The sequence below is a fragment of the Bidens hawaiensis genome, unplaced genomic scaffold (genome assembly GCF_021521415.1).
Source record: "Bidens hawaiensis isolate Kalapana, Puna unplaced genomic scaffold, B.hawaiensis_p1.1 tig00031487_1, whole genome shotgun sequence".
In the NCBI taxonomy this organism is placed as follows: Eukaryota; Viridiplantae; Streptophyta; class Magnoliopsida; order Asterales; family Asteraceae; genus Bidens; species Bidens hawaiensis.
Genome location: NW_027505214.1, coordinates 116372 through 143102, shown reverse-complemented (window position 1 = coordinate 143102; position 26731 = coordinate 116372). Strand labels below are relative to the sequence as shown.

The 26731-nt window shown below is 39.0% G+C and overlaps 3 protein-coding genes and 1 pseudogene across 4 annotated transcripts; 2 read left to right on the top strand and 2 right to left on the bottom strand.

The window, feature by feature from the left end:
* Positions 1-1561: 1561 nt before the first annotated feature.
* LOC143611546 (calcium-binding protein CML42-like) lies at positions 1562-3234 on the bottom strand. The gene is made up of 2 exons (XM_077085745.1): positions 2680-3234; positions 1562-1960 (listed from the first exon to the last, which is right to left on the bottom strand). The coding sequence occupies exons 1-2, from the start codon at positions 2990-2992 to the stop codon at positions 1686-1688; spliced, it is 588 nt and encodes a 195-aa protein (XP_076941860.1). The 5' UTR covers positions 2993-3234; the 3' UTR covers positions 1562-1685.
* Positions 3235-16482: 13248 nt separating this feature from the next.
* On the top strand, positions 16483-17977 carry LOC143611555 (unknown protein 1 pseudogene; annotated as a pseudogene). Its single transcript, XR_013149789.1, has 2 exons — positions 16483-16565; positions 17380-17977. The product of XR_013149789.1 is annotated as an unknown protein 1 pseudogene (transcript).
* A 398-nt stretch (positions 17978-18375) lies between these two features.
* Positions 18376-19308, top strand: LOC143611554 (uncharacterized). Its single transcript, XM_077085753.1, has 2 exons — positions 18376-18613; positions 19051-19308. The coding sequence occupies exons 1-2, from the start codon at positions 18376-18378 to the stop codon at positions 19278-19280; spliced, it is 468 nt and encodes a 155-aa protein (XP_076941868.1). The 3' UTR covers positions 19281-19308.
* A 3297-nt stretch (positions 19309-22605) lies between these two features.
* On the bottom strand, positions 22606-24388 carry LOC143611539 (protein LURP-one-related 8-like). Its single transcript, XM_077085740.1, has 2 exons — positions 23986-24388; positions 22606-23247 (listed from the first exon to the last, which is right to left on the bottom strand). Exons 1-2 carry the CDS (start codon positions 24265-24267, stop codon positions 22864-22866), a joined length of 666 nt encoding a protein of 221 aa, XP_076941855.1. The 5' UTR covers positions 24268-24388; the 3' UTR covers positions 22606-22863.
* Positions 24389-26731: the final 2343 nt, after the last annotated feature.

Below are 26731 nucleotides of genomic sequence, written 5' to 3'. Positions count from 1 at the left end.
TCGAGACACCAACACCCTTTGGCATGCACTTCGAGGTAATCGTCAGGACGTCGGGACAGCACCTTCTTTGGGGTATCGTCGGGACGTGGCACGAATATCGAGATACGAAAAACGAGGTTTCGGGATACGTTTATCGAGATGGATCGAGGGCACGTTTTACGAGGTGTAGTGAGAGAGTAGTGAGAGAGTAACTATGTGAGATTTGGTGTGATTTGGAATGAACTCGCAACCTTCCTATTTATAGCCACTTTTGAACCCCATCGCGGTACGCGATGGGTCACTTGGAAGGCCTATCGCGTACCGCGATATAGGCCTGCTGTGTCAGACAATAGACCTGCCACGTGTTGACACGTGGCAGGGGCTGAGTCCACGTGGCGGACGTGTTGCCACGTGTGCGGCAACCGTTGCCACCGTGTGCCACGTGGCACACGTGTCACAATCTGTCAGACACCCCATCGCGGTACGCGATGGGTGTCTCTCTTGACCTGTCGTGTAGCGCGATTGGACAAGAAAACAGATTTTTCATTTTAGTCCCAGGAGTTTGGAAATTGGTAGAAATGGTCCCTTGACTATGGAAACTTGACATTTTTGGTTCGAATTTTACGTAATGTTACAGGTGGCCTCGGCCCCCTCCGTTTTTTTGTGCAGTAGTGTAAATCTACCCATTTTCGTCGGACATTTTTTATACGTAGTGTAAATTTACCCGTTATCAACCGAAAATTTGATCATGGCCCCCTTCGTTTACGGTTTTTTTTAATGAGTATTTTCGTTCGGCCTCCTCAACATCTTTGTCCAAGCTCGCCACTATACATGAAGTACATGTTTTCTACACAAGCATGGTATACCTCATTTAAGTTTGTCACTGGAGTCGAAGTATGATAATGTGGTTTCAAGGCACTGGCGAAGCTTCGATCAAAACGCTGAGGTGGCCGAAATTTTCATAAACGGAGGGGGCTAGACTTAAATTTTATGACAAAAATGGGTAAATATACACTACGTATAAAAATTTTTAGATGAAAACGGAAATGATTACACTACTGAGAGAAAAACGGAGAGGGACGGGAACCCCAGGCCCTAGAGAAGCCTCACCCATATTTCTAGGAACATCAATCCAACGAAGATTCTGAGGTACGGCGAAGTTTGGCAAGGAAGGAGTACTCCTTCCCATCATGTCTAACTGGCGTGTTAAAATATAAAGAACGTGCAAAATTGATTAACCCGAAAATGAGATTATATGCCAACCAATAAATTATATCCGTCAATGGAATATGATAATTTTAATTGTAACAACTGAAGACCCAAGTTCAATCCCCACTTGTGTCGCTTTAATGGATATATAGCCTATGAAAGATTTGAGCTAGGTTTTGTGAGGTTGTCAGTTCAAAATCTGACCTCATCCGGGTTTTCGTCTCACCATGTGTTACGTCAAAGAGTTCTGCCATTGTGACGACACATTTACTGTCAAGTGGCAGCCGACGGTATTGTTTCACGAGAAAACTCCCCAAGCCAAACTCTGAAGCCAGCTTGGCCTCGGTTAAGACAACATAATTGTTTAAACTAAAAAAACTTAATAATATAACAATTATAAACATTTGATTTGTATCAAATGTCTTAAACTTAAATTCCAAGTATGTAATTAATTGTCAATAACAATTTTACAAACGTGCACAACATATCATAACCCGTTACTGAAGAACAATGACATTACGCATCATGTCTTTAAACTCCATATAATCAACAAGTCCGTCATGGTTCTGATCAACGGACGAGATCATCATCTTCACTCTACCGATTTCGTTCCCTTCCGCAAACCCTAATTTCACCAAAACCGTTTGTAACTCCGTTGCCGAAATGTGTCCATCCCCGTCCTCGTCGAACACCTTAAACGCCTCCGTCAAATCCGCCTCCTTTTGTTTACCACTATCGGCAACGTCATCATTTTCATCCTCATTATCATTAGCTAAACATGTAAACAAGTAACTTCTCGTGAATCTTTTGACGAGAAGTTCGTTTATATTTGTTCATTTATTAACATAGGTGAACAAAATAATTGTGGTCATTTAATTTAATAAAACAAAACAGATGCTTCGTTCGTTCATTTATTTATTTATTTAATAAATGAACAAACGTGAACAGAAAATTAGTGTTCATTTAATTAAATAAACCAAAACAGATGTTTCGTTCGTTCATTTATGTTTGTTCATTTATTTAATAATTGAACAGACGTGAACAAAAAAAATTGTGTTCAATTAAATAAACCAAAATAGATGCTTCATTTGTTCATTTATTTAATAAATGATTTACTACATGAACGAACTTGAACAAAAATTTGTGTATATTTAATTAAATAAAGCAAACTAGATGTTTCGTTCGTTCATTTATGTTCGTGAACTGTTTCGTTTATATTTTAAATATAAACATAAACGAATACGAACATGTTCATTTTTAAGCAAACCGACATGAACACAAATTTTTGTCCGATTAAGTGAACATGTTCATTTTTAAGCAAACCGACATGAACACAAATATTTGTCCGATTAAGTGAACATGTTCGTGTTCATTTAAAGTTAAATGAATGAACACGAACATGTTCATTTTTCAACGAACATGAACACCGATATTTGTCTGATCAGGTGTTCATGTCCGTCTAATGTTAAATAAACGAACACAAACAACTACCTAATCCGTCGCCATCATCTAACCGGAAGAACAAATCATCGATCTCCCTATGCAAATTCGTAAAATCATCGAACGTGAGACCGGAGTTTCCATCCTGAATAAACGTCCTGATTATCGAATCCAATTCATTCATGTTGGTATCAAGACCTAAAAGGATCAAGGCGCGGCAAAGCTCGTCAACGGTAATGAGTTCATCATTGTTCGTATCAAACAAGTCGAATATTCGACGAAGGCGAACGGAGTTTAACGAGGGTGATCGGAGGCGGAAGGAGGATGATTTGAGTTGGTTGACGGTGGTTGAAGGCGGTTCCATGATGGTTGATCCGCCTTCGAGTCAAAGTATGTGAAAATAATAATAATATTATGAGGAATTTGATTTGATTTGAAATGAATGGGAATTTTATTGTTGTGAATATAAAGGTGTGGTGTTGGCAGTTTGAGATCGAGATCGTGAAATTATTATTATTATGGGTTAATAATTTGATTTGGCTGGCAGGATCTGGATCCAATGGTTGTGCATGATTTAAGGTAACTTCCATTACACATGATATTTTATCCGTGTGGGAGTTTGTAAGGATATGATGGTGTCGGTGTGTGTAAAAATCCCGACTATACGTTGATTAATTGTTAGTCTCATCTTATTGATTAATTTTGGGTTAGTCCGCCAATGGTCAAATCCGGTCAAAATTGTGATTAATCGGACTTAGTCGGTGTTTTTGGCGATGTTCTGGTCAGAATTGGCGGTTTCTGACAAGATTCCGACCAAATTCAGCGGTTTCCAATGAGATTTCGACCAATTTCGGGCCAGAGGCCAAAATGTATATGTAAACATATAAAATTGAAAATTACATAAAAAAATGTGTGTGTGTATATATAAAAGTGAAAATTGTACATTAAAATCCGATTCGATTAATCGCTAGTTCCTACTACACCGTCTTACTAGCGACTAGTGATATCTACAATAGTAGCTATAGGGTGTGGTTAAGGAAGGATGACGAATGATATCCTATGTGGACAAAATGATGAGAATGATCTCACTCAACACCACCCGGACACCATCATTTCATGCGTGACGTGATGAGGATGAGGACCCTCACGTGACTCTCGGAGTCCTCTTCTTTTTGCCAAATCCCCTTTTATTATTATTTTTTATTTTTAAATAAAATATATATAAATAGAATTTAGAGAACATGGATTAAATGATATGGTTGAGTGATAATAAAAAGCTGATATGACGAATGACAGAGAACAAGGAAACTCAACCATATCATATAACCTAAAAGAGTATGTTAATCATGAGACCGTGATTCACGGTAAGTTATTAAATTATGTTACACATGATATTTAATCAGTGTGGGAGTATATTAAGTTATTAACCATTATTGACACACGATATTCCACTACTCGCTAGGCTAGTTGTATGATACATTATTGATATTGCATGTGGAAAACATGCAAATATTTCCACTAACAATAAAGGTGACATTGTGACACGCTGGTATTAGGTTTATTGGTTTAGTTCTATTGACCATCCAAAACCGGCTTCATCTTCGTAAGTCCAGATTTATGTGAAACGATAAACTCAAGACAAGACACACACACACACACTATGTGCATATAACTTATAATAATTTTTTAATTTGTTAATAGAGGTATGTTGTTATGGAAAAATGTAGGGTTTTTTAAAAAGTTTGGAATTTGATGTGGTGATGATGTGATAATTTGTGAATGTTTGTTGTCGTGGATGCTCTAGTTTATGAAGAGGTTACTTGCATCTTTACAAGGTGTGACTTATGGACTTGTGTTATTATTAGTGTGGAGTTTATTTATTTATGTTCAACGTCAAACCTAGCCCACTCGAATTACACCACATCTATTTTGGACAATTTCTTGATTTGTGTGTGGTCATCATGGCACAATATTCTCCAAATGGGCCCACTCATGACAAAATATGATAGCGATTGGTTCGGAATGAGACCATCAAAGGTTCGCCTCGACCAAATGGGTATCTATACCCATGCAAGTCAATTGTAACGAGGCCTCACCCGATTTCATTACTCAGTTCACTCCTCAAAAAATATAGTTATTTATTTTCACGTGGGAGCCTCAAAATATAGTTATTTATTCTCGTGTGGGAGGGTGGTCGCAATTCTACACCCTAACATATATTTGTTACTTCATGCACGATAATTGTATTTCTTTTATTTAAATGTTCATTTATTAGTTAAACCGAAGGTGATTTGTAGCGCTTTCATGATATTTGTGAAATTGAAGAAACACTAATCGACCCCGGGCAGATTACGGATAATCTGGGGGTTAAATAGATGTTTCCCACGAGGGGTTAGATCCGGCAAAGATGGTTCTTCTGATAACCTGCAAAACAGACACCGTGAGCTCGTCACTGAGAAGGGGGGGTACCTCCTTGTGACCACCCTCCGGCGTGAGAATCAGACTAGATTGCTCTTGAATATAAGTGTATATTAAGAGAATGACTAGAGCAGATATCAGGTAATATATCAAGATATGAGATATGAGATAAGATACAAGATGATCATACCATTCCAAGGTGTTGGAGTATTTATAGCCGAAGGTAGGTTTCCAAGAAGGTACAGCCGGCTGAATAGTGTTCCTGTTCTACCAACTGTGGGCTACGCACATGCCATGCTGGTGGTTGGTGGGTAGGCAGCGGCTGATAGTGACCAGACCAGCTGTGTACTATTCCTGTTCCACCAACTGCAGGCTATGCACGTCCTCCGACAGGTTGGTGAGTATGCAACGGCTAATAGTGACATACAGTACAAGAGCGTGCTGCTCGTCATGCTGTTGTCAGTGAGCTGTCGTATCTTTGGTCAGATCTTTTGTCCATACCTCGTCAGGTACAGTACAAAAGATCCTCCAGTACCGTACGGACTGGCTCATTTGGGCGGGAGTATTCTCGGCTTTGTGCGGGAGTATTCCCGGCTTTGCTCATTCCTTCTTCAGGTGACTACTGAATTATTATGAGAGTTAAGTGCCTTGTGCGTGTAGCTTTGCTGCGCAGGTAGCCTTCCCTGATGGCTTGTATCCGCAGTTGCGGGAACAGGCAGAGTACTTCACCATTGGGAGGCTTTTCCTGCGGGAACAGCTTGCGTACTGCACGTAAGGACGTCACGTCTCTGAGCATGGTGGGTCCTGCGGATCCAGTAGGTCTCGGCGCAGACGTCCCTTTAAGTTAAGTCTTGCGGGTTCAACCGCGCAGACGTCCGTTAAGGAGTCTTGCGGGTTCAACTGCGCAGACGTCCCTTTTCAAGGTGAGTCTTGCGGGTCCAACTGGGCTCTGCTGGGACCTACCTCTTCAAGTCCCCCCAGTCCAATGTTCTTCTCATGAATTGTTTAATAAGTGAGGTGAACTTTTGGGCTTAAACAAGGGGGTTTGAAAAGGTTTTAGTTTTAAGGTTTTCCATGGGGATTTTTCCCGCGGAAGTCCTAATGTCACGTGCAGAAATTCCCGACTTTTCTGCTTGATCTTTGGGTATGATGCGGGTAGGTCTGTAACCTCCTCGCAAGTCAGGGGCGTTGAGTTCCACTTGTGTAGATTCTCCATGAGGTTTTGGTAGTTTTGAACATAGTGATCAATTATGTTTAAACAACCAATTCCATCTTGGAGGTTCAAACAATCTAGTTCTCGACGTTCCCGCTATGCGGGGATGTTATTCCCGTTTCCGCAAGCACTGCCCAGAAGATCCTTCTTGGTTTCAATTCCCTGCGGAGTGCTAGGTATGTGAAGGGTTTTGCCTTGACACTGTACCCGCACTCGTCTTATAGTTACTTTACTTCCAAGGTATTCCTGGCTTCAATTCCCTACGGGTGCTAAGTATGTGAAGGGATTTGCCTTGACACTGTACTCGCACCCGTTTTATGGTTACTTGGTTGCCGAGGTGTTCTTGGCTTCAATTCCCTGCAGGTGCTAAGTATGTGAAGGGTTTTGCCTTAACACTGTACTCGCACCTGTCTTATAGTTTCTTGGTTGCCAAGGTAAGGGGTATTTTCCCGCTTACTTTTGAATCTTTTTGAAATTCGAAGAGTTGGTGAAAGGATAAGAACAGTCCAAACTGTTGAAACCTCGTCCGACGGTTTCTTCTGACAGTGTCAGGACGTGCAGGAAGTTATGGCGACGTGACAGTATATGGTCATTCCAGGCGCTTTTCCAGGCGCGTGGGCGTGATTTTTCGGGCGCGTGGCCGCGAAATTAATGGCACGCGTCCTTTCAACAGCTGTTGCCAGCTTGCTCTTTGCCATGTGTCATAGTTTCATTGCACATGCGATTTCTCTCTCTTCCGCATTAAATTCATCGCATTAATTGCGATGAGTATATAAAGGGCGAGAGGGTGCACCTTAGTCCACACTTTCACTTCTCTCTTCATCTTCTAAACGATTTCCGGCGAATACTCACTATTCCGTCGAGCATTCTTCTGAAATCGTTTTTCTGTACATCCGAAACATGTCTTCTACCCGTGATTTTGAGGCCACTGCCGAGGAGTCTGAGTTGTTCGTCGAGAACCCGACGTCGACGTCCGAAAAGGACGACAAGAGCACTGCTGGCGAGTGCCAGTGTGCTCTTCCGGCCGACCTCTATCAGTACGTCGTCCGGAAGTTCATGCTCGAGCCGTTCGAGCCTGAGTTTCCGGAGCCACACCAGACGGTGTACGATGCCCCCAAGGGCAAGATAGGGGTGTACGCTGCATTCTTCGTTTATTGGAATCTCAGGTTCCCATTGACGAAGTTTGTATACCGTGTCTTGGAGAGGCACGGTGTGCATCTGACGGAGGTACACCCGATGGCAATCGCCAAGATCCGCCACTTTGAGTGGGTGTGCCTCATTCTGGGCGTGGAGCCCCACGTAGATCGGTTGATGACCTTCTACTCCTGGAGGTGTATCCAGGGGTGGTACACCTTGGTCAATCGGATCAAGGGGTTGAAGATCTGACCTTCTACTCCTGGAGGTGTATCCAGGGGTGGTACACCTTGGAGGTCTACCCGCCAGGCCACGAGATCCTGAGCGCCAGGCGGCTAGGTAAAGAACTTTTTGACCCTCGCCCTATCAATGCTCAAACCTCTGCGGAAATTCCTCAAATTTTGTCATCTTCTGATGAGGAATCCGCAGATGGTCCTTTATTGGCGAGGAAGAAGAAGGCTGCCGGCGGGAAGGGGAAGGCGAAGGTTGCCTCCACTGCCGATCCGGTGAATCGGTCTGATTCAGAGACCGAAAGCGAGGAGGTGGCGGGGAACCCTGGTGGTGATAAGACCACTGCTCCGGAGGCTGAGACGACTGTCACCTCCGAGCAGCCCAGGACGACGACGGTGAGCGGCGTGAAGAGGCCGGCTCCATCGGGTTCGTCCCCGCCTGTTCGCACCTTTAGGCTCAAGAAAACCCGTAAGTACAAACTTCCTTTACTTTTAACTTCATATCTTTCCGCCATTATACTTATATCTTCTTTGTACAGGCGTGGATGCTACCGCATTCCAGGGTGGAGCGGGGAGGAGCACCTCCGGACCCATGACGGTAGGCTTGGTCAACCTACCTGAGGCGATGACCCAGGCGGCTGCGCCTGCTTCATTTGGTTCAGTTGCTCGCCCAGTTGAGCCAACTGTTCCAACTGTGACGACATCTCCGCCGGCTGTCAGTGCCATATTCACTGATTCTTTCACTGAGCCGGCGGTGAATGTTTCTGTGGATTCTTCCGCAGCCACGGCCGCGGTTGTGAGTTAACCTCTGGTGAGTTCACCTCCGCCGGTTTCTACCACGGCGGCCTCCGCTATGCCTCCTCCGGCGCCGGCGACTATGGCCGGTCCTTCAGGTATGTCCGGGGTTGGGGCGTCAAGCCAATCTCTGCCTCCTTCCCATCTGCCTGACCTCTTGGATGGATATCCGTTAGGTTCGGGTGATGGGTTTGGCGGCTACAGGCCTGTCGTCGACCCTACAGGTGCGTAGGGTTATTTTGGCCTTTATTTTATATATATATATTTTTTTATCATCTTTTCCTAACTGCGTTTTGCTTTTGCAGTGTCGGATTCCAATGAAGTGTATGTTCCACGATGGAACATCCGCCGAGGAACAACCCTTCAGACGCCTGTAGAATGCGTCGAATGGGCGCGCCACGCCGCCCCCGCCGGTGCGCTGGGGGAAGCCATGTCCAGCTACCAGGAGGGTAGGCTGTCGAATGAATTGCGGATTCTCCTTGCCCGGATGCAGCCGCGCGTCGAGTTACTTTGTCGTGAAAACGACAAGTTAAAGACAGCGCGTAGCCTGGAAGTGGCTCAGGCGCGGGCCATCCGGGAGGAGAACAAGAGGCTTGCCGCAGTGGCTGCGGAAAAGGAGAAGGCCTTCCAGGCCCTTGAAGTTGAAGTTCAGGCCCGTCTCGAGGCCCGTTCCAAGGCTGCCCAAGCTGTTAACGAACAGCTTCGGCTGGCTAAGGAAACTGCACGGAACGCAACTGAGAGGGCCACCAAGGCTGAAGCTGTTGCTGAGCCTCAACGCATTGAAAACGAGGAGCTTAAAGCCAAGCTAGAGAGGCTCCAGCAGGCTCATGATTCCTTGGCTATGGAAGACGCCAAGAAGCTCCTAGAGATCTTGGACCAGAGGGGCGTGCTTGACCACACTGAGCGGAAGCTAAAGGGCGTTGAAGAGGCTGCTGCTAAGGAAGTGTTGCTCGCCAACCTTAACAAAAGTGAAGCCGAACGCGCCCGTAACCAAGCTCAAGCTGCCCTCCAGGAGGCTCTGGTTGCCAAGGAATGGCTTCTTCGAGAAGCGTTGTCTCAGGTATGCGTAATTTCATAATATCTTTACGCTTTTCTTTGTAAATAGAAAAGGTTTTGATACTTGTATTTTTCTTGTAGGTTGTGCATCGAGTCTTCACGGACACATCATACGACGATGCCATGAGCTCAGCCCTCAACGCTTCTCATGAGGATGGGGAAAAGGCCGGCTTCCTGCTTGGTCTAGGGTTCGTTGAGAAAGGCATCCCGCTTTCCAACTTCCCTTTATATGATGTGGATACTGAAGCTGTATATGACCAAGCAGTGAACCAGTATGCCGCCTTCCCGCATCCGGTGGTGGAGAAGGTGAACGAAGTTGCTGCTGCTGATGATGGGCTAACCATTATAAAGACCTTCCTTGAACCGCCACAGCCAACTGATGGTGCGGGTACAAGTGGGTTTGGAGGGAGTGGTCCTGAAGCTTGAACCTTAAGATCCCTTCTCACTGTTAGGATAGGTTTACATTGTATAGATTTATATTCTTGTAGGCGGGTAGTTACCCGGCCATTCTTGTAATGAATTATTATGAAATATAAATCTTTGTGCGGGTAAGACCGCTACTTTCACTGGATGACTTGCTTTATAAACGTTATATGACTTGCTCATGCATACTTTAGTTTAAATTAGCAACTTTCCAAGTGTTTAGAATAAGTTAACCTTTGAACGTGGTAGATAATAGGTTGAAGTTTTGCTTCCTCCTTCGTGATTGTGCGGGTAAGACCGTCACTTGCACTTAGTAGGATGGCTAAACTTTACCTATATCTGACCTGCATGGAGGTTTTCCTCATCTTTTCGTTAGAAATTTTCTAAGTGTTTAGAATAAGTTAACCTTTGAACGTGGTAGATAATAGGTTGAAGTTTTGCTTCCTCCTTCGTGATTGTGCGGGTAAAACCGTCACTTGCACTTGGTAGGATGGCTAAACTTCACCTATATCTGACCTGCGTGGAGGTTTTCCTCATCTTTTCGTTAGAAATTTTCTAAGTATTTTGAATAGGTTAACCGTTCGACGCGTGGTTGTCAATAGGTTAGTTCGGTTTCTTCTATCATGATTTGTGCGGTTAGGACCGGCACTTTCATTTAGTGGGATCACCAAACTTTACCTATGACTGACCTGCGTGAAGGTTTGCCGTTTTTTGTGTTTATGCTGGTTTTGCCGTCGTCCCCACGCAACGATTTCTTTACACTTATTTATGTGGTGAAAACCGGCATCAGTGTTTTGAATAAATTAACCGTTCGACGCGCGGTTGTCAATAGGTTAGTTCGGTTTCCTCTATCATGATTTGTGCGGTTAGGACCGGCACTTTCATTTAGTGGGATCACCAAACTTTACCTATGACTGACCTGCGTGAAGGTTTGCCGTTTTTTGTGTTTATGCGGGTTTTGCCGCCTTCCACAAGCAACGACTTCCCCACTTATGTATGCGGTGAAGACCGGCATATCAGTGTGGAAAGTTCATAAGTATAAATGTAATATTTTCAGCATCAATGTTCTTAGGAGAATCATTTCCATTAGAAGTGGCTCTGGGCCTTTTCTTTACAAGTTTGGAATTGATCTACATGCAAACTGTGTAATTGAGCTCCCTTCCATGTTGTTGGGATGGGGGTGCCATCGAGCCGATATGCACCTGGTTCGGGATCTCGTTGTTTACGCAGTATGTAGTCTCCAACATTGAAGCTGCAATTTTATTCGTGTTTTCCCCAACTGGGGTTCTACACGCATCAGCCTGCTCAGCGTTCGTTACGCCACGAGGTGCGCGAGCGTCCCATCTCTGACAAATGCTTCGACGATGTCCTTCACGTCTGTACATTCTTCAGTGTTGTGGCCTTTTGTCCTGTGAAAGTCACAGTATTTGCTCCGATCAGCATTGTGGCGATGTCGGATTATTGGAGCCTTTGGCCATGGGAGCTTCTCAGTGGCGAATATCTCGGTGACGCTTTTGGTGAGTGGCGTCCATCTGGAGTTATGGTTCGACTGTACGTTATCCCTTCCGCCTAACCGATGTTGCAAGCCGGATGAGGTGTCAAAGTTTACCCTTGACTGCCAAATGCCTAGCTTCCGCTTTTTGTTTAGTCGGGCGGTAAGGACGTTGTCTTCTCTTGTTTTCTGGGTGTAGAGGTTTGTGCTCTGGGGGAGATCTCTACCCAGTTGCTTCTCCGTTTCCGCAAAGCGTTTAGCTGCTGTCATGATGGCATCCATGTGGATGGCATGCCATCTTTACCCGTTAAGGTGCGGATGAGCTCTGGGTCATTCGCGCCCTGGATGAAAGCAGCGCGAACAAGATCTTCGCTAATATTACCCAGACTTAGCTTCTTTGAGTTGAAGCGAGTGATGAAGTCTGGCAAAGATTCATCTTCCTCTCGAATGCAATTGAGGATTGTCCGTTGCTCTTCGGTATACTTTCTTTGTTGGCTGAAGTGTTGGCTAAACTTCTGCTGGAAGTCTGCCCAATCGTAGATGTGGTGGACCGGTAGACGATCGAACCACGCTCTAGCTGCCCCAACAAGCGTCAATTGGAACATGTAACACCACGTAGGTTCCGTCCAACTACTGACGGTTGCCCCCACTATGAACCTGTTCAAATGATCGTCTGGATCAGATATACCATCGTAAGTGCCGATGTTGGACATCTGTTTGGCACTTTTCGGGGCGATTGCCTCCGCAATGTCCCTTGCAAATTTGGACGTTCCCGCCTTTGCAGCAGTTGGTGTAAAAGTTTTGGAGAAGTCACGTGGGTTTCCACCCGCGTTTTTTGGTTTGAAGGTTTCTCCAAAATGCCTTCTCGGTTGGGAGCCCGTTTCCTTACGCTTCCCTTTCGCCCTCTGACGAGGGTTTACGTCACTATCGGATTCCTCCGAATCATCGTCCAAGTACTCTCCGAATTCATCAGCCTGTTGGAGTGAACGTAAGCGTTCATCCAACTCAGCTTGGAATTCTTTTTGACGTGCTTCCGCCCACGCTTTAACTTCATCGAGTGTTTGGCGGGGGAGCCTCGTTCGTTGTCTCTCTAACTGGGTATCGGTGAATCCCAGTGAGAGATTATTTACTGCACTTGCCCCAGCTCGGGTAACTGGGGTAGTGTTCGTAAATTTTACTGTACTTGCCCCGGTTTGGGTAACCGGGGTAGTGTTCGTAAAAACTGTATAGTCGCCGGTATTCCCCCCAGTAGCTGGGGTTGTGGTTACCGGAGTTTCTTTAACCATCTTTCCAAAAGTTTTGAGAAAACTGAGAGAATTAAGTTCTAGCTTTTATGCACGGATGGCGCCAATAAAGAAACACTAATCGACCCCGGGCAGATTACGGATAATCTGGGGGTTAAACAGATGTTTCCCACGAGGGGTTAGATCCGGCAAAGATGGTTCTTCTGATAACCTGCAAAACAGACACCGTGAGCTCGTCACTGAGAAGGGGGGGTACCTCCTTGTGACCACCCTCCGGCGTGAGAATCAGACTAGATTGCTCTTGAATATAAGTGTATATTAAGAGAATGACTAGAGCAGATATCAGGTAATATATCAATATATGAGATATGAGATAAGATACAAGATGATCATACCATTCCAAGGTGTTGGAGTATTTATAGCCGAATGTAGGTTTCCAAGAAGGTACAGCCGGCTGAATAGTGTTCCTGTTCTGCCAACTGTGGGCTACGCACATGCCATGCTGGTGATTGGTGGGTAGGCAGCGGCTGATAGTGACCAGACCGGCTGTGTACTATTCCTGTTCCACCAACTGCAGGCTATGCACGTCCTCCGACAGGTTGGTGAGTAGGCAGCGGCTAATAGTGACATACAGTACAAGAGCGTGTTGCTCGTCATACTGTTGTCAGTGAGCTGTCGTATCTTTGGTCAGATCTTTTGTCCATACCTCGTCAGGTACAGTACAAAAGATCCTCCAGTATCGTACGGACTGGCTCATTTGGGCGGGAGTATTCCCGGCTTTGTGCGGGAGTATTCCCGGCTTTGCTCATTCCTTCTTTAGGTGACTACTGAATTATTATGAGAGTTAAGTGCCTTGTGCGTGTAGCTTTGCTGCGCAGGTAGCCTTCCTTGATGGCTTGTATCCGCAGCTGCGGGAACAGGCAGAGTACTTCACCATTGGGAGGCTTTTCCTGCGGGAACAGCTTGCGTACTGCGCGTAAGGACGTCACGTCTCTGAGCATGGTGGGTCCTGAGGATCCAGTTGGTCTCGGCGCAAACGTCCCTTTAAGTTAAGTCTTGCGGGTTCAACCGCGCAGACGTCCGTTAAGGAGTCTTGCGGGTTCAACTGCGCAGACGTCCCTTTTCAAGGTGAGTCTTGCGGGTCCAACTGGGCTCTGCTGGGACCTACCTCTTCAGAAATACTTTTTTTAACATAATACAAGTCTTAAACTCATCATGATCTACAACTTAACAACAACTAAGTTTACCACTGTAACCAATACACAATTTTAAGTTTACTTTGTCGGGTCAAGTTATTCTACAAAGGGTAATAAAAATGAGAAGTGTGAAAAACCATAAATAATTGACATGTGTCAAGTGAGGACCAAAGGAAAAAGGGTATAAAGGTAATTATACACATTTTCTCTCTCCACATGCAAGACATATGTTAATACCCCCATCATTTTAAAAACGTTTATAACTTTTTCGTATGATAGTTTTTTTTTTTAAAAAATTCATCATAATAACAAGCGTTTTTTTATCTTTAATATGAGTATGATTTTTGTTATATAAAATTTAAAACAAAAATCACGTCATTGTGTATTTTCGCATACCATTGTGTCTTTTTGCATACCAGTGTGTCTTTTCGCTTATCATTGTGTCTTTTTGCACACCACTGTGTCTTTTCGCTTATAATTGTGTCTTTTTTCGTCATTGTGTATTTTCGCTTACCATTGTGTTTTTTTTGTCATTGTGTCTTTTTGCACACCATTGTGTTTTTTCGCTTATCATTATGTTTTTTTTCGTCATTGTGTCTTTTCGCACACCATTGTGTCTTTTCGCTTATCATTGTGTCTTTTTTCGTCATTGTGTCATTTCGCACACCATTGTGTCTTTTCGCTTATCATTGTGTCTTTTCGCTTATTATCGTGTCTTTTTTCGTCATTGTGTCTTTTCGCACACCATTGTGTCTTTTTTCGCACAACATTGTGTCTTTTCGTACACTATTGTGTCTTTTCGCTTATTATTGTGTTTTTTTCGTCATTGTGTCTTTTAACTCATCATTATGTTTTTTTAAATACTAATAACACCATTGTGTAATAATAATATGTAAAAATAATGATAAAATAACAACAAATTATCTAATACATAAAACACAATGATTAATACATGTTACACAATAACTTGAAACGTAAAACACATTGGTGAATACGTATAACACAATGACCTAAAACGTAAGACACAATGATTAATACGTATAACATAATGGCCTAAAACGTAAGACACAATGTTGAATATATATAACACAATGACTTGAAACGTAAGACACAATGAACATATTACACAATGACACAATGAACAACAAAAAACACACAATTACAAAACCCATTAATTTTTTTTTATTTTTATATAATATATGATACTCATATTAAAGATAAAAAAACGCTTATTATTATGGTGACTTTTTAAAAAATATAATGCCGTATGAAAAAGTTATGGACATTTTAAAATGATGTGAGAATTGACATGTGCCTTGCATGTGGAGAGAGAAAGTCAACAAAGATGGGTTATTACCTTCATGCCCTTTCTATCAATTTTTATTTATTAAACTAATCTCAGTTATTCAAATATAAGATCAATGGATTGGATTCCTTCTCACATTTCTCATTTTTGTTGTCCTTTGTATTTTAACTTTACCCTACTTTGTCTATTATAATATATTTATATATGCCATTGGGGTGGTGGTCCAATGGTAGAGGCAAAGCTCTAAAAACACCTAAGGTTTGTGGAGGTTGTGGGTTCAAGTCCCACTTATAACAAGGGATTAAGAAATTTGCCTTTAAAAAAAAGAGTGGGCCTAAAGCCTTTGCTTAGTTTCGTTGACCCATGGGCCGACCGTGAGTTAAAGATGTAAATCTATGTTTAAATATAAATTTATTGCAAATCTATACCGAAGCGGCATTCATAACCAATAATATTTCATATTTACATGAATCTAAATACTTTTTAAAATTTTGTACAATATTTTCAATTCTAATCTACCCCATTAAAATTAGGGATGACAATGAAATCTAAACTCGATAGGAAAACCCAAAACTCAACATAAATGGGGCGGGTAATACCCGGCCCATTAGGGTTTGCATGGTTGTAAAAATCGCGCCTAAGCGCCGAGTACTCAACGAGTAATCCCCGCCTAGGCCGAGTTCTCGGTGAGCCATCCCCGAGTACTCTCCGACTAAGGCCGAGTACTCTCAACTCCTCAGTCGGCCGTCTAGGGTCCGCCTAGCGACTTTTGCAACCTTGAGGGTTTGAGATTAGTTTTGAAGTTTTTCTCGGGTTTGGGACGGATTTGGAATTTCTAATATATCCGATTACCCGATAACATAGACCCATTTACCCGATTATATACACGATGCACCCGATATAACTTATTATATTATATATATACTGTATTCCAAATATATTATTTGTCGAAACTTGTTTATATCAATTATTTGAGATATTTTATCTATATGGTAACCATCTTTGTAATCGATCAGTTATATTTTGTCAAAATCCGGTAGAAACCCGACGAGTTTTGAGTCGGGTGTACATGACGGGTATTTTATCAAAACCCGAACCTGAAAGGTTTATGACAGGTTTGGGACGGACTTTAATAATCAAGTATGAGTTTGGAAATACCTAAACCCGACTCAAACCCAACCCATTACCATCTCTAATCAAAACAAGTGTAAAAGTTCCATTCATGGGCCAAAGTCCAAACCAGTTTAATTACCTCAACGGTCAAATTGATCAAACAAAACGTCAAATAACACCATGCAATCTATTATTAATTTCCTCCTCTATATATATAATAAAATAATAATCACAATAATAATAATAAATAATAATAACCCAATCCGCCGGATACTGATTCAATCAACAGACACCCATCTCCGGCTTATCAATTTCCGGTAAGTTATCTTTTCTATGTATTCATATTCTTCATTATTAGGCTTTAAAGTTTTTTAAAATCGATTTTTTGTTAATTATGTTATGAATTTGATGTTCGATTGATGTCATTAACCTGATTTGATTAACTGATGTTAGTTTAATTTAATTGATTTAGTTTCATTAATTTGTTTGTTGTTGGTGGTCTATGGTTAGGGTTTATGTGAGTTTGTGATATTTTAGGGCAAATCATAGTTTATGAAATTAGTTGCAAATTGATGTTAGTTAGGAGTGTGCATGATACCGAAAAACTTCTCGGAAACCTCGAATTTGAAACAGAAAAAACCGATCCAAACAAAAAGCAAGAACTTTAGGTTCAGTTTCGGTTTAGCGTATCATAGGGGGGGGGGGGGCTCAAATTTTCAGTCGAAAACGGGAAAGATAAATTTCGCGCGAAAACAGGTAAATTTACACTACTTCGCAAAAAACCAAACCTAAATGAATTTATAGAATTTTATTTTTTATTCTAAAATTTTAAGTGATTTATAATAGTTCAATCCAAATTTATAAAATTTAATTAGCTATTAACTAACAAAAAAATTTAGGCCCAAGTTTGATATTTTTGGTTAACTTTTTTTTTTTTTTTTTTTTTTTTTGTTTCGGATTAAAAGTTCAAGCCTAGATAGCAAAACTGAAAAACCCGATAATGAAACAAAACCGAACGGTTTTCGAAAACTTAAAAACCGACGCTTCGGTTTTTGTTTCAGTTTTAGCCTGAAATTGAATTACATGCAGATTTTGTAAAATATCATATTTAATATATGTTTATTTTTCTAGAAAATAATGAGTTTGAATAAAATGGATGCTATTGAGTTCGGAAACACATCAACTGAATCCGTTAAGAAATCCGATAAAAATTCCACTCTCATGGAAACCAAGACCAATAATGTTGGTGCTCCTATGCATCCCATAACCCCGAGTTTGGCCGAAGTAAAAGTCAAGTTTACATCGAATGATAGCCCGTCAAGTTCAACCCCAATGGAAGATGTTTTCGATGTGTGTGCACCGGGCCCTATTCAAAAGAAACAGTCTGGAAAGTCTGCTTTAAGGAAACTTGATTATGGTTTGAATGATTCCGTCAAGCTTAATAATGATTCATTAATGGTATCAGTGTTGGAAGATATTATACGCAAAGAAGCAGAGGATGTCTTTGCAGATATTTTGACTTCTGAAGCTGACTCGAGCCATGATGTGCTCAGGACTCCGCCTGCTCGAGTCACTGGACTAGCAGTGTGCCCTGGTGCACCTTTGAAGCCGAAGCGAGTCGAAAACAAGAGGATTGTGGATGCGAATTTGTGTCGAAAGCTTGATTTTGGTTCTTGATTGGTGAATTTAGTAATTTTAATTTGACACGACGATTTTTAGGACTGCAAAGTTTATGTGTAATCACATTTGTTTATATCTTTTTACTTGTGCAAGCTTAATTATTATTTTTATGATTTTCGTGAGACATTTAAACAAAATGAACGTTTAATGAACCAATCGATGGGATGCTTGTCTATGTTTGTTAGTTTGCGAACAAAACTTTTTGTTCATGTGGTTAGATAAAAGAATGTGAGTGCATGTGTCGTGCATTCATTTATGTTCGTTGACGAACATTCATTTAAACTCCTTTATGATCGTTTGTTTATGTTCATTCGTCTACGTTAAGTTATGTTTACTTACTTGTCTCTTATGTATATCTATTAGAAGTTTATAGGCTATTTATAATATTGTTATGTTAGTGTCTTGAGAGCTGTGAACCAAGCGTAAGCGGAAAGCAGAGCAGTGGTGATGGAGTTGATTGAGCTGCAGCGAAAGTCAAGCAGTTGGGGTAAAGCAGTGGATGAAATAGTGAAGCTAGAGAAGAAGATATTCCCGAAACACGAGTCACTGGCACGATCTTTCGATGATGAGTTAAAGAAGAAGAATAGCGGTTTGATCTACTTGGAAATCGAGGGCGGTGAGATTGGTGGCTATGTCATGTATTCATCACTTTCCTCACTCTCTTCCTCCATCACCAAACTTGCAGGTAATTAATTTCATTTCATTTCATTTCATTTCATTGCTGCTTTTTACCCCTAATCGAAATTCATCGAACCATAATTTATTCAGCTCGGTTTTCGTTTAAACCCTATCAATCGAACTGTTCCTGAACAAAAGGGGGTTTATTTTATCATTGGGGGGGGGGGGGGTCCAAATGAATGGGTCGTTTTGGTGTGGGTTATATATATATATCATAACGGCCACTAATTAATGGGTCGAAAAATGGGAATTTCGACCCATTTACTTATGAACTGGTCGTTTTGGGTCGTGTTTTATTTCAAATACGGGTCAAATAATGTTTTTAGCCAAAATATGAACTATATATATCTTACACATAACTGATGGATATTGGAAAATCACACAAAGTTGTAGTTCTGATTATTTTATTTTATTTGTATTGTTTGTAAATATATTTTGAAATAGTAAAGGAGAAGTATAGGAGACAAGGGCATGGAGAGGCACTGATGAAAGCAGCAATAGAAAAATGCAGGAGCAAACGCATAAACCGGATATCACTTCATGTGGATCCTGCAAGAAGTTCAGCAGTCAATCTATACAAGAAACTTGGTTTTCAAATCGACACTCTGGTTAAGGCTTATTATTCTTCAGATCGAGATGCATATAGAATGTTCATAGACTTCGACAATGAGTAGCAGTAAAACTCAAAACGTAAGGGCCTAAGTTTTGATCATTTGTTTATGTTCATTCGTCTGCATCTATTTATGTTCGTTCAGTTATGTTTACTTAACTTCTCTCTATTATTTAGCCATTAGAAGTTTATAGGCTAATTATAATAATATAGTCTAGTATGAAATTAAATTATCACTGCTTGATTTTTTTTGTCTAGTTTTTTTAAACTTTTTAGGTCTAATAAATTCATGTTCACTTTTAATTAGTGTTGTGTTTCATCTATGTCTGTTCATCTTTGTTCATTTATGTTCGTAAACCATTCATCTATAGTCTTATACTGCTAGCAAACGAATATAAACAAACATAAACACTCATTTTCTTAACGAACAAGGACAAACGAGAAAATCCCGTTCGTTAAAACTCTTGTGTTTGATTGATTATTTGGTTACAGTTAAACAAACGAACACGAACATTGCTTGTTCATGACTGTTCGGTTCGTTTACTTGCCAACTTTTCGCAAGTTTCATTTATTTTTTTGGAATGACGACTTTCTCGTCTGTTAGGCCACTGTACTCCTTAAATTTGGAGAGTCTGGTTGCCCTCAATTTGGTCTGACTATGTTGTCTTAGACGTACCCCCGAGAAACCATATCGTCAACTGCCATTTGAGTGTCGCTGTGCCACCACAATATGGCGCTATATAAATAGTATTACAATTTACAAAATGATTTTTTATATAAATGACATGAAATTTGGTCAATCATGGCGTTTTCAAATTTGGAGAAACCTTGTACGCATGCAATAAACGGTTTCTTTCGATGTTTACTTGTAAAACTTCATTGATGTTCCATTTTCCCACTTTTTTATTTTATTATAATGTTTTGTCTTAAAAAAATATGTTATCAATAAGGGTCATTAATTCATTATATGTGCATGTTTAAATATAATATGGTATTTGAATCACAAAGATTTGTATTTGATTTAAAAATATAAACCCTAAAAAAACTATTAAAAAAAAAGCTTGTGTTAAAAACTTGAACATACATTAACCTGGTATCGTCATGAGTTATTACTAAAACAGTAGAAAATGCTCAGGCTGGGCGTGTCGGTATCATGTGCAGGGTGTGTAGATGCACAGTGGCCGCTAACCCGAGGCCCAGGTTTATTAACTTTTTCTCTGATATATTAATTTATAAACGCATTTGAAGATGCTTTGAATATTTAGCGTAAGTGTTTTAGTATTTTGAATGTTTATCACACTTATCTAGTTATCTTTATATTAATAATTACAAAATTTTAAGTTTCTATCAGGGCCAATTTATTTTACGCGTGGATCCCTGCATTATCATAAACGACTCTGTACTTTGGTTTCCACGTTGCTAATACCGATGAGCGTGTTTATACTCATTTTTATATTTTTAACCTTTTATATTAGTCAATTTATTAGTTATATATCCTTGTTGAGATTTTAACTTATAACTTATAATCAACATATGATGTAGACCATTTAGATTAATAGTATATCTCTCATCTTATTATGTAAATATATAAAGAGCATGCAATTAGTGTTAACTAAACCTTAGCAAAATGCATGCTAAACCAAAATACCAAAATGGTGAACAAGATGAAGAGAACGTCGCAGCCAGGGCTGTCCCCGAGAATCCCAAAAATTCCAAACGCCGGAGATGCATATTATTATCGGTAATTCTCGCTATACTCGCCATCGGTCTCCTCATTCTAATTCTTGCTCTCACCGTCTTCAAATCCAAAAAACCTATCACAACCGTCAACTCGGTCGCCATCAACAACGTAAACGCCTCCGTAAACCTCATTCCACTAACGGTTTCCGTTAACATCTCGCTCCACATAACGATTTCCGTTAAAAACCCTAATAAAGTCGGTGTCACGTATCGAAACAGCTCGGCTGCTCTCATATACAAAGGTCATGATATCGGTAGCGTCCCTATCCCCGGTGGGAAGATTGGCTCGGGCGATGCCAAACAAATGAACCTGACGCTAACTGTATTCGCCGATCGATTGTTAGCGGATATTAACGTCTACCGTGATGTGATCAGTGGTAACTTTCCCTTATCTACTCATACTAAAATCTCTGGTAAAATTCGTGTACTTCATATGTTTAATATCCACGTCAGCTCTACGTCCACGTGTCATCTACAGATTGATGTGTTAAATAGAAAGATTGTGAATCAGGACTGCCATTACAAGAACAAATTATAGTGATACATTGTTACATACATATGTTATAGGTATACAATATATGTATGCATGTTCTATGTTTTTTTATGTTTATATGTGACATGAGTGATGTCAAATTGTTCTTGTTTTTTATGTATGTTATATTTTTTTAATCAATTATTGTATGAAGATGGTGAATGAATATTTGTTTTGTGGATTGATTTTTTTTATTATTTTTATACTTCGTATTACTAATTGAAAATGTCTAGTAAATCAGTATTAAACAATGTATACACCACTTTAAAAAATATCATCTTTTTTATTTTATTTATTTATTGTAACGACAATCAAAGCCGCATGTACACCCAATTGGAAAAGGCCACACACACCCGTCATCGCAGACAAAGCTGATGACCCCGACCCGCCACCAATTCCAAGGAAAACAAAAATGCCAGGCTCGCGCATGACACGGCTTGAACCAATGGCATCTCTTCAAGAAAATCATCAGGGTACCGCTATGGTATTGCTCATCTGATAAAAAAAGAAAAAGTGTTATCTATGACAGAAATCCATTGATAACTAAAAGTTGATCCCGCTCAAGATTTTAGTTGTCGAAGGTAGACTGCTTATAGACGACTAACCATCGGCTTATATTGATTTTCAACAAAGAATGACAAGCCAACGCCTATATAGTTATTAGAAAAGTGTTCAAATCTTTGAAAATTAGATATTATATTAGTAACCAGTTATTGACATATCAAAATTAACCTATTTAGAATTATATAATAGTAAAAATATAAAAAAAAAGTTGCATTTTCATGTTGGCCTTTAGCAACTTTTTTAACAATGCCACCAATATGATAAAAGAAAAAAAAAACAAAACAAAACAAAAATAATTGTATAGTAAAAAACTAGACAGGACAATACATAAATACAATTCGACTTATAAAATACCATAACAAATAAAAGAACCACATCATCAACACAAATTAACATTGTATATTTATAAGATACTCCTTCATATACATCCAAAAAAATCAATCCCTCAATACACGAAAAGCGTATATAAAATCGTATAATATATTTATACGTACGCATTATTGATCAAATAAAGAACTACCTAGCTATAAAGCAAAATATACAAATACTAACCAACTAATTCAATCCCAATTACTATTTTTCGTAAGCAAGATCCCATTTAGAGCCTTATATTCATGAATCTTTATTTCTTCTATGACTCATAATGAAAATATCATGATCTAAATGCAATCTATGTACCCTAATGGATCTCAGTATGCCAATTTTTTATATATATTTTTAACGACAAATTTACAATACTCCTTTGACGCCTTTCTTGCATGGTTATAACCCAGGACCTCCCACTAAGAGACAAAAACCGCTACTATTGAATTTAAGACAATAACCTTCGGGACGAACCACCAAACATCTGATCTAGAAGAACAACGAGAGCCATCGCAACCGTCGAATCAATCTCTGATTGTACAACTAGACGGAAAACATCTCCACCGAACGCAACTCCTCTTACAGCTTCCTTACGCTTGAGCTCAGCAATGTGACGTCGTTTGTCATCATACACGACACAACATCGTTGTGAGTGAGAGCCTTCAATCTCATACGCCACGTTCTTTTTGCTCCTGTTTTTTGGTGACCCCATGGTGCTAACATATGCCAACGATTTAGCGTTTAGGATATTCACGTGTTTCGTCACTGAAAAACGAGGATTCGTTGTTGTTTCTCCATCGTACACCAGCCAACTCTCCGTTAGGCTTAATCTCTGTTCAATTGACAAATTAAACATTTAATCAGACCTAAATTGGATCCAAAATTCAAAATTAAGAAGAAAACATCACCTAGGGCACATTGAATTGATAAATTCATATATTATGAGTGTGAGTTGAGCTCCAATAGGCTTGAGCCTTGACTAGTTCCGACCTATGGGAGCTCGAGTTCAAGTTCGACTCATTTATTATTTAGTAATTTATTTACATATATTTTTAATTATCTTTATATTCGAGAAAAAACATAAAGAAGCCTAAGCTCGGCGCGAGCTCTTGTGTAATACCTTAAACGAGTTAGAGCTCGGCTCATTTTGACTTATGAGTTATTGAGCTTGAGTCCGTTTATTATTTATTAATTAATTCATTTATATAACTTTTTATTATTTTTATAAAACATTGAGAAAAATCTTAAATGAGCCTAAGCTTGGCTCGTTTTAACTTATGAGAGTCTGAGGTCGAGTATGGCTCTTTTATTATTTATTAATTCATTTATATATATCTTTTTAGTTATTTTGTTTGTCAAGAAAAACCTTCAACGAAGCTAAGCTTAACCCGTGCTTGTGTGTAGTACCTTAAACGAGCCAGGGCTTGGCTCAAGCTCGGGTGTGCAATGTGAAATTGATAAGTAGAAAGTGCAAAGGAATTAAAACATCAAAAATACATTAAGTTTCTTAAGACTCGACAAGCTTAAACGATCTTTTCATACAAGACTCGAGCTAAATATATATGCATACCTTCTTGCGGATGGTGAGGAGAGAACTGCCGGATGCATCCATGAGAACAATCTCCGCCTTATTACCCGCGGCATAATTATCAACTCGAAAGACAAGATTTCCTTTCGAATCGAAGACGGTGAATCCATCGCAATTGAAGAGCAACGACTTCTTCCACACGGTAAGCACTGCCGGACTATTATTATTATTATTCCGACCGGTGGTTGAAGGTTCGGTAAATAACCGTTGTTTATTGTTAGAATTTAGGGCGGGAATAACAGTTTTAGGGTACACTTTTGTCATAACTGAAATTGTTATTATTATGTTATGAGAGAATATGAGAGGATTTAGGTTTCTTGTGTTTGGTACTTTGGTTTGTGAGTTTATGTTAGAAGTGGTGAAGAGGTGGTTTTATACTAGGTTTAGCATGTTTTAAGATGACAGTAATACCCTTAGTTGTATGTGGAGACTGAGAATGATGTTTTTGTAGTTTAGAGAAAAAGGTAGGGGTAATAAGGTCACCATAGCAATATAAAAAGGTACTATTTGTTAAATGTTTTTAATGAAGTTAACCAGTGAAAATAAAAAGTTGTAAACGACTATACCAGATAATAAAATAAATTGTTTTTAAATATTATATTTCTAAAGTTAGAAAATGATCGAAATTTTATTGATATTTTTAAGTTGGGAAAAATATAAATAAATTTTGTGTCGTTATCACGTACATTTTATCTGTAATAATTAACTCACACGCTTAAGCTACTCATAAATCTACTGATATGTATGACATGGAGCAATAGTCGATAACCCTTAGCCTACATATGTAGTAGATGAACGTTTATAATACAAAACATGATTAAATGTGAGTATATATTAGTATATTACCATTTTTTTTACTTTAAGAATATAAATAATAACCTTAGATCTGTATTATAGTTTTCGGTCGATGTAAAACTCCACAACGATGTGAACAGGTTTACTGGTTTATATTATTAATAAAAGGTAAATGTTATTCAAAAAAACATTTTATTTATTTTACTTATAAATTAATAATATTAGAGACATTTAACATTTGTATATGTTTGTTGTTTTGTATTGTGACAGAATATTAAGAAAATGGAAATTAATGGCTGAGAATGAGTTTGCGGTGAAGAAGTGGGCCCAAGCCTCCAAGTAGAATATGACCTTTCATGGGCGGCTACGTTATACATTTGTTTGACCTAATTTTCTTATTATTTTACCGTTTGTTAGATGTTAGAAATATCTAAAATTTAATTAAGGAACTCGGATTAATGATGATTAATGATTTTTAGTTATTAAGTTCTTGATATTTTATTCTGTTTTAACTGATTAACCCAAATTGTAATCGAGTAAATTTGCTCATCATATACTTTGGATTTGAGTTAACGCTCATCGTATACTTTGGATTTGGTTTACCTTATATAGTCGTTATGGCATGGTTAGAGTTGTACATTTTAACTAAGAGAAAATTTGTACAAAATCTATGTGACTAAGTGCAAAATCAAAATTTTAAAGTTTAAAAGAGTATTTTATTAATATTTCAAATTTAAAAAGACAACATTACTCTTACATGAATAATATATTATATTATTTTCCCGTTGAGAATTATATAGCATAGGGTGAGGATAATATTAAACAACTAATCAGGCCCCTAGTCATAACTTCCTAGTTTTTTCTATTTTCAGTTAAAAAATTACTTTTAAGTTTTTTTTCCACTACGTATTTGCAATGGATAATATCAAAATAATTCTATAACAAAATTAGTCATAAATTTAATTTTGGTTCTAAATTAGGTCATAAATACGTCAATAAATTTACAACTGATTTTGATCGCTATTCGCTAGGTAATTTACGACCAATTTTGATCACCAATACTTTGTTTAATGTACTTACAAATCTAGGAAGGTGTTACATAATTTTAGATATATTTGTTAGATTGGTTTAATATTAAAAATCCTTTGCAGTTAAAAAAATAAAAAAGTTAGTTAGCTTGTTTATTATTTAAGCCAATCTAACCAATCCCATGTCGAGTTACTTTTTAGTGGTTTCATATATGTATGTCCACAAGTTGGTGATAAGTGTGTTCATATATATTTAAGGTTATTCCTTTCACGATGTTGATAGCCACTTACCATAGCATGCATTATTGCATCTCTATCTTCATGCGCCCACATCATTTACCAATGACTTTGTTTACCTTTGCTTTTACAATACCTAAACATGCATTTCACTGTCCGTACCCACTGGATCACCCAATTCATGATGCATTAGAATATCATAATATGTAGTTATCAACTTAGTATTATTTAAAACTTCTTCTTATGTTTAATGATGAAGATAATACATTGATAACAATAATAATAAGATGTAGTCATAGTATTCAAATTCATAACTAATGGTATGAGTTTCATTACAAAAATCTTAAACTATTTAGGAATTTTAAAGATTTTAAGAACTTTTTGCTTGCTAATATTACTTGACTGCAGTTTTATAACTTTTTATATCTATATTTGCGATTGCAATAATAAAAATTAGTTTTTACACATATCTATGTTTTGTTTTACACGTATGTAAATTTGTTATTACCTAAATGTTACAGATGTGTAAACATGTGATTTATACATGTAATGAAAAATATATTTTAAAAATATGATAAAACTACTCTAAAATAATTTTAATATATAAAAAAGAATTTTTAAAAATATGTGGTTGTTAAGAGCTCTCAAAATTCTTAATTTTTTCGAAG

Excerpts from the sequence above, each read along its gene's own strand:
- LOC143611546 (XM_077085745.1), bottom strand. The coding sequence starts at position 2,992 with ATGGAACCGCCTTCAACCACCGTCAACCAACTCAAATCATCCTCCTTC. Across the intron at positions 1,961-2,679 it reads AGATGATGGCGACGGATTAG|CTAATGATAATGAGGATGAA; the intron begins GTAGTTGTTTGT and ends TTACATGTTTAG.
- LOC143611539 (XM_077085740.1), bottom strand. The coding sequence starts at position 24,267 with ATGACAAAAGTGTACCCTAAAACTGTTATTCCCGCCCTAAATTCTAAC. Across the intron at positions 23,248-23,985 it reads TCCTCACCATCCGCAAGAAG|AGATTAAGCCTAACGGAGAG; the intron begins GTATGCATATAT and ends TCAATTGAACAG.
- LOC143611554 (XM_077085753.1), top strand. The coding sequence starts at position 18,376 with ATGGAGTTGATTGAGCTGCAGCGAAAGTCAAGCAGTTGGGGTAAAGCA. Across the intron at positions 18,614-19,050 it reads CTCCATCACCAAACTTGCAG|TAAAGGAGAAGTATAGGAGA; the intron begins GTAATTAATTTC and ends ATTTTGAAATAG.